The sequence below is a fragment of the Silene latifolia genome, unplaced genomic scaffold (genome assembly GCF_048544455.1).
Source record: "Silene latifolia isolate original U9 population unplaced genomic scaffold, ASM4854445v1 scaffold_218, whole genome shotgun sequence".
NCBI classification, from domain to species: domain Eukaryota; kingdom Viridiplantae; phylum Streptophyta; class Magnoliopsida; order Caryophyllales; family Caryophyllaceae; genus Silene; species Silene latifolia.
The window spans coordinates 138,128-146,498 of NW_027413173.1; the positions used below are offsets into that span (position 1 = coordinate 138,128).

An 8,371-nucleotide genomic window follows, 5' to 3' on the forward strand; every position below is an offset into this window, starting at 1 on the left:
AGGAGCCTATTTCACCTGGACAAATAAGCAGGATCCTGATCACAGAAAGTATAACAGGCTTGATAGATTTTTGATCAATCAAGAATGGTTAGATGAATTTCCTGATATGAATGCTCATTTCCACCCTGAGGGGATTATGGATCATACTCCTTGTATTGTCAGGAATGTTAGACTGGATGGTAGAAGAAATACTAGCTTCAAGTATTTTAATATGTGGGGTAGTGCACCTGGTTTCCTTGAGACTGTCCAGAACACTTCGAGTCAACAAATCAGAGGTACTAAAATGTTTGAAGTGGTGAAGAAATTGAAAGCTCTCAAAGGAGATCTCAGGAGACTTAATAGAGCTTGTTTTTCTGATGTTGAACTCAGAGCCAGTCAAGCTATACTCAATCTGGAGAATATTCAGCTGCAACTTGAGGATAATTATGATAGAACTGACCCCATAGCTCTTGAATTGCAGGCTTTGGATGAGATGTAATATTGGTCTAAAGCAAGGGATAGCTTCCTGCAGCAGAAAGCAAAGACTCAGTGGCTCAATGAAGGTGACAGCAACACAGCTTATTTTCATTCTGCCATTAAGTCACGCTGCCTGAGGAACAAGATTGTGCAAATTGAGGATCAGAGAGGTAATCTCTGTACTGATACAGTCAGTAATCAGAGAGCTTTCCTGAATTTCTATCAGGGCCTGCTGGGAAGTCAGAAGGGGACAGATCAGGTGAGAAGTGCTGTACTGCAAACAGGTCCTTACTGCAATGAGATTCACACAACTTCTTTATTAGCTCCCGTTACTAAAGAAGAAATAAAAGGGGTGGTGTTTGCTATTCCTATAGATAAAGCTCTAGGGCCTGATGGGTATACTAGTGGCTTCTTCAGAGATTCCTGGGACATTGTTGGGGATGATATTTGTAGTGCCATAATGGAGTTCTTTGTTTCTGGAAGAATGCTCAGTCAGATTAATGCTACTAATATCACCCTCATTCCTAAATGTGATAGACCAACTACTGTGAGCCATTTTAGACCCATAGCTTGTTGTAATATGGTTTATAAGGTGATTTCCAAACTGTTGTGTAACAGATTAGCCCTGGTTTTGCCTGATATCATCCATGAGAACCAAGGAGCTTTTATTAAAGGCAGATCTATCATTGAGAATGTACTCATCTGCCAAGATATTGTCCACCTGTATGCAAGGAAAGCAGTGACTCCAAGATGCTTGTTCAAGATAGATTTGCAAAAAGCTTATGATACAATTGAGTGGGATTTTGTGGAGCAAATGCTACATGGGCTTAAGTTTCCAGCTCATTTTACTCAGTTGGTGATGCAATGTGTAAGGTCTACCTCTTTCACTTTGTCACTAAATGGGAGTAATTTTGGGTATTTTAAAGGACAAAGGAGTCTGAGGCAGGGAGATCCTATATCTCCACTATTATTCACTATCTGTATGGAGTATCTAACCAGACTAATCAGATTTGCCACTGACAGGTGGCCATTTCAGAATCACCCCTTATGCAAGAACTTGGAGCTTACTCATCTCATGTTTGCAGATGATTTATTGCTTTTTTTGTAAGGGCAAACCTCAGTCTATCTGGCTGCTCATGAGAGCTTTCTCCTCATTCTCTAAGGCCTCAGGACTGACTATGAATAATGTTAAGTCTGAGATATTATTTAATGGAGTTGATGAAGATATTAAGGAAGGTATAAAACTGGTGACTGGTTTCAGGGAAGGCACAATGCCCTTCAGGTACTTGGGAGTGCCTATAAAGGCAGGAAGACTTACTAAGACTGAATGTAGTGCACTCACTGAAAAAATGGTAGCTAGGATACGAGGATTAGGAGCTAAAAAACTTTCCTATGCTGGCAGGGTGACTCTTATCAATGCAGTTCTTAATACTCTTCAGAATTATTGGGCCCAAATGTTCATTATTCCCAAGAGCATTATAAACAATATAATGGCTATCTGTAAGAACTATTTATGGGATGGCTCCCTTGACTACCATAGAGTTCCACTAGTAGCCTGGGATAAGGTTACTTTGCCTAAAAAGGAAGGTGGATTGGGGATTAGAAGAGCTGATATATGGAATATAGCCACTGTGGGCAAACTGGTTGACTGGATTTATTGTAAAGCAGATAGACTATGGATCAAATGGATTAATGATGTGTATATCAAGGATCATGACTGGCATTGCTATGCTCCCCCTACTGATGCTACCTGGGTTTGGAAGAATATTTGCAAAGTAAAAGAAAAAATCAAAACTGGTTATACTGATGGCAGCTGGACTGTGAGTCCTAAAGGGTACTCTATCAAGAGTGGATATGAATGGCTCTCCCCTGATCATATTCAACTTGACTGGCCTGCAATTGTGTGGAGTAATTGGAATGTTCCCAAACATTCTATGACTACATGGCTTAGAATGCAAGAGGGCATGAATGTGAAGAGTAAACTAGCAAGGTTTGGATGCTGTGCAGATGATTTATGTCTGCTCTGTCAGTTGCAGACTGAAACAGTGGAGCATATGTTTACTTCTTGTGTGTATTCTGTCAAAGTTCAGTCCTGTTTAGTACAATGGTATGGTGGTTGTTTCCCCACGGTGAATGATTTGATTGCAGCTCAGAGGAATAACATTCAGTGGAAGGTGAAGGTTGCTATGTTCAATGCATTTACGTATTCTATATGGCATCAAAGAAATAATGCTAGAGTAAATGATTGTCTGATGAGGCCTGAGGTGGTAGCAGCACACATAGAGGAGGATGTTAGGAGGAGAGTAAAGCTGAAATGTAGGGCAGTAGCTGACCAAACAGCTTGTGTTTGGTTGCAATCTATGGGAGTGAGTTGATTTGTTTGTACTGGGATTCGATCCCTGCACCTCTTGTATCTATTACTTTGGTTTTTGATATATAATATACTCACATTACACCAAAAAAAAAACTTATTAAAATCACAAATCAATACTTAAATCAAATTTAAACCCAAGTTAATTATCCTTACTCTCTTAGGACTCAAAAATTAGTCTTTACTCAATTTTTGACAATAATTCAACTTGGTTTTGTATTATTGCAACTTCTTTTAACCATAACATATTATAAAATAATTCCCAATAAATCATAAAAATTTGGAAAAATTCGAAATCAAAATTTTGTAAATACTGGAATATTACCAAGATTCCAAAAACTCAATAAAATTTGCCCACAAATAATTATAATTTATTTCATTAATAAATCATGTAAATTATAACTTTTACCATTTAATCCAAATTAAACATAAAAATTATGAAAAAATCAAAATCAAAATTTTGAACATTCTTAAAAAATTTCAGAACTTGGAAAAGGCAAAATTTAAACCAAGGATTTCGAATTTATTTTTATGACTAATGAAGTTGCCCTTTTATCGATTTTATAACATAAAAATAAATAAACATACTAAATCAATCAAAATTAATCATGCAACTTTAGATCTGATGTTCATATCACATCTACAACACTAGGGAAAAACTTAATGCCACAAAATTTACTTTAGCTATTTTAGCTAAAAATAGTCACTATTTATATCATTTTAACCATTAAAATTATAAATCATGCATAATAAATAACATTTATCTAAAATTTTACATATAATCTGTAAAATATGCATGTGACATCATATTAAAATTTCATGGCCTATTTCGATGTTTAACTATTTTAATCATTTAACCTCCATTTTTAGCATTTTTATCACATAAAAATCATAAATCATGCAATATTAATCACATTAATACGAAATTTTACATAAAATACATAAAATATTCATGTAAGCTCATACTAAAAAATCACGGTCAGTAGTGAAGTTTAACTGTTTTTAGTAATTTAAAGTTCATTTTAATCAATAAAATGTAATTATTTCACTAAAAATCATTAAAATAAGCAATAATCATCCATAAATCATCAATATGACCTAAAAATATTTTAGAACCAGAATGTATAACATGCAAAAAATTTCGTGGCTTTTATCCTTATAAATCACAAAATATTCTAGTTTTAATTAAGTTACATCTAACTCGGAAAAACCAAACTGATTACGCATGCAACACCAAAACTCTTGATGCCAATTTTTGGGTTCATATACCCATTATTAGACTCATCTAATTCATTTTATAAATTACTCATTAATGGATCTAGTTGCATGCATAACAAAAGAATAAGAAAAACGGTTTCCTTACATTGAGAAAAGCATGAAATGGGCACAAGTAAGGTCTCTTACCTTCACTTGTTCTTGAGCCATGAATAATAGGATGATCCTCCAACCTCAAGTATAGAGATACTCCTTAAAAATTGCACCCAAGACTTTCCCTTAAAACTAATACACCAATTAACTAGATTAATATATTAGTAGTCCTTAATAATTCTAATAATATATATGTATTACTACACTAGTAATAATGTTGTATTAATATTAGAATTTGATGAATAATTTTAGAGATTCTAAAACTATTTTAGAGAGATGTAGTGAGAAGATGAATAAGAATGATAGATTGCATGAATGAATGAATAGAGAACAATTTCTCTATGTACAAAAGGGGGAGCCGGTTTTTGGAGGCCAAGAGAAGGCCAATGCATGACCTTTACTTTTCCTTTTGTTCTTCACAAGAAAATAGGTGTAAGACTACTTACAAAATAGGTCATCATTGTGTTTTATTTAACAATTAAATAAAACACCCACTAACCTATAAATCCCTCTATATTTCGGTCCACTCATAAAATGGACTTCCATTTTATTTTGTCAATTTATCATTTGTCACACAATATGTTACATGTAGCATGTAACATGTTATTAATTAATTTAATGCATATTTATCAAATAAATATCATTATATATATTAATTAAATTACATATAACAAATTGTATAGTAATTCCCAATTACATGGTATAAAATGGGACATGTTAATATAATTCAAAATATTTTGTAATTATAATTAACCATTCATTCATATTTCAATTGTTTCATAAACAATAATTAATTTTAGTAATATAATATATTAATTACTAAAATTAATCTTATTTAATCGAATTACAATAAGATACAAATTTTCACTCACAAATATAAATTTTTTAGTTTTTAAGGAATTAATTAACTCGTATCGCCATACAATTAATCAACTTATCTATTAAGGAAATTGTCCTATATGTGTGACCTTAAGGGATCAACAGATCACCACCGTCAAACGACAGTAATGTCAAACTCTAGTTAGCCAATCATTACCGATTAATGTTGATCAATTGACTATATAATGAATCATCCCTTACGTATTCTTATTATGAGATTTAATAATGATGTTTAATCATGTGATCGCACTATTGTTGAGGACACTTACTCCAACATAAACTATATATAAAATGGACTTATCAACCTCCCCCCCCCCCCCCAAGGTAAAACTTTACTTGTCCTCAAGCAAGCACACATTATGATGTATGACAAGAACAAGGGTACGAGCAACAACCATCTCATCCAAATGCAATTCCCGTCAAGTAACTTTAAAGTGTAATGAATCAAATCCCGAAACAATATGGGCATAGGAAAAATGCAACAACATAGATGAGATTTACATGACGGTGTAGCACAAAGAACTTTACATGGACATTTTGACTCTTGCATGATCTTTATTGACATCGGACTCCTCATGGGAAAACACTCACACTCATAATATGAACAAGGCAAATATATGTGAATGTGACACTTTGCTATCTACGACTCAAGAGAATGCGCCTGCAATCTAGTATGGTAGACATTCCAAATCAACAAGATAATGCTAATCATTATCAAATATGCACAAGAAAAGAAGCCAATAACAAAGAAGAAGGCTAGGAGAAATAAGTAAGAAGGTGGACAAATGTTTTTGGTCATGTGGAGATAATGTCAAGCTAGTAAATAACCAAAAAGTACAAGAATGCTTATTCCGAACCTTAACCTTTCCCAAGAGCAAGAACTAGAGTCAAAAGCAGCATAATGACTCATTTTTTTATTGTAGCACAAGAGACTACTTCCCAAAACAATACATTTCAAACATGGAAGCAACTCATATTTCTTTTTCTTCTTTGTTTATCATTTTTCTCATGCTTCTTTCTTTCCCTTTCTTTTATTTCATTTTTTTTCAACTCTTTTTTTCCCTCTTTCTCTTCACCACCATTCACCAAATTACGGGAATCAGCAATCCCGTAACAAAAATAGCTCACAATAGTGACAAATAGCCATATCCCAAATAAGAGAGCACCCCAACACAAGTACTAAATCACTAGCTCAACAAAGGTAGGCAATGTTATATGTGGCTAGGAAAGAGGGTAATTTTTGGGCAATATTTGTAAGCAAACAAGTGAATGGCTTCTAAAAGCAATCATGATAGCTAAACTCATACAAAATGGAACAAAAAACCATACTTGTGCGTATAGATGTAACGCACACCAAGAGGAGAAACTACACACACCTAGATGAGATCGAGTAAAGATGCACCAGCCTTTTTGGAGGCTCTACCTTACCAATTATGTAGCTTACCCATGTCAAAATCAAATCTACTTTGTCTAAAAATCCATCCCTCACCCACTATGTCAAGACATCCCCATGCATGCAAAACCCGTCAAAAGCGCGACTCATTAGCTTAAAAAGCTACAATATGGAAAATGATGGTAACACCGTCATTTATTTGAGATGTCCAGCTTAAGTCTCTCGGATAAGCGGGATGTTACACCCGACATCTAAAGTCACAAATCGACACGTGAGATAAGTACACTGATGTGGCTAAAGTCGTATTGCCAAATCAAAGTGAAACTATCTCAGGACTAACAAGAATAGCTAGTGATAAGACAGGTATCGAATCCACAGGGAGGCGGTAAAAGCTAAGTCTAAGAGTATTTAAGCTGTCTAGAAGTAACCAATTTCGGGGGGTTTTGTTTTGAGTTGATTCTAACAAACTAATTGCAATGTAATTAAAGGATGAATAACAATATTATTAAAAGTCTAGGAATTAGGTTCACTAGGTCAATCAGTCGGGGATTATCAATCAATTACTAAAACTATCAAGTTGTTTAAGGTCATAAGATCGGCCGACTCCATTATGCCCTTTAGATCGATTCTAACATGCAGTCGCTATGATTAGATACTCTCTATTTGATTATCGCAGCCTATATCAATTCTAACCTGGTCGGCGATAGGATCGATTCGCTACACTAATTAATAACTCAGGCATCAAGTTGATTAACTAGAAGAATTACAATAATCAAACAACTTTAATGATATCAATAGCAACTAATTGATTTTTCCTTTTAATTAACCTAGATCCCCTTCATCCTAGATGAGGGGATTAGCTACTCATAATTATAACAACAATAACAAATATGATTAAAGATGAAGACATAATTGCAAGTATAAAACAATAATTGAAGAACATAAAACAATGATTAAATTAGTGAGGAAAGATTAGTACCATACAAAAGGAAGATTAGGGTTCTAAGAGAGTTTTCCAGCAATACCAAGCAAAATATAATGTAAGTTTACAATAAAACACGAGTCTTTAATTTATAACAAAAGATTAATGTTTTAGGAAATTCCGGAAATAAACCCGCCAGAGAGGATCCTCGATCGAGTCGCAAATGACTCGATCGAGGGATACCTCGATCGAGTCAAAGAGTGACTCGATCGAGGAACTAGCTTCACAGGTTCCTTCTTCTCTTCTTTCACTCCTAGCCTTCATGATTCCTCGTTTCCCGTGCCATGCTTCGTGTACTCTTCTATGCCGTCTCCCCCATGCTAATCTTAGCTTGATCATACTCATAATGAGTCATTTCTGCATCAAAACACAAAATAGCGGCAGTATCGACAATTCATTGAAATAAAGCATATAAATGATATAATAGGCACGAAACGGTATGTAAAACGGTATAAAGGGAGCTATAAAAGTATATATGAAAGTGATACATCAAACTCCCCCAAACCAAACCTTTGCTTGTCCTCAAGCAAAGCAGTCAGACCAAACAAAGAACAACGGACATGTGGTGAATGAATAACTCAGAGCAAATGTCTAGGCACATACAAATCTCAGTTGTCCATATCTAGAACAAAGTAATGACCAAAATTGTGCTAATAAAACAAATTCAAAAGCACGGGTAATAGACTCACGCAGCTCTTACTCAAGATGTGACATGATAGCGAGACTCAACCAAATACTTTTCAACCTTGCAAGACCATTTAGTCGGATTCTCGCGGTTTCACTCATGCACTCATAATGGGTGAAATATATGTAAGATAGAAAGAAGTAAGACTCTCACTCAACTTATGAGATATGCATGCAATCTAATGTGATAAGAGATTCTCCAACTTATACGCATTCACGAAACAGACCAAGTACATGT

The 8,371-nt window shown here is 34.6% G+C and overlaps 1 protein-coding gene across 1 annotated transcript; it reads left to right on the plus strand.

Annotated features, from left to right (window-relative positions):
• Positions 1 to 1,634: 1,634 nt before the first annotated feature.
• On the plus strand, positions 1,635 to 2,831 carry LOC141638856 (uncharacterized). The gene has a single exon (XM_074448048.1). The coding sequence runs from the start codon at positions 1,635 to 1,637 to the stop codon at positions 2,829 to 2,831; it is 1,197 nt and encodes a 398-aa protein (XP_074304149.1).
• Positions 2,832 to 8,371: the final 5,540 nt, after the last annotated feature.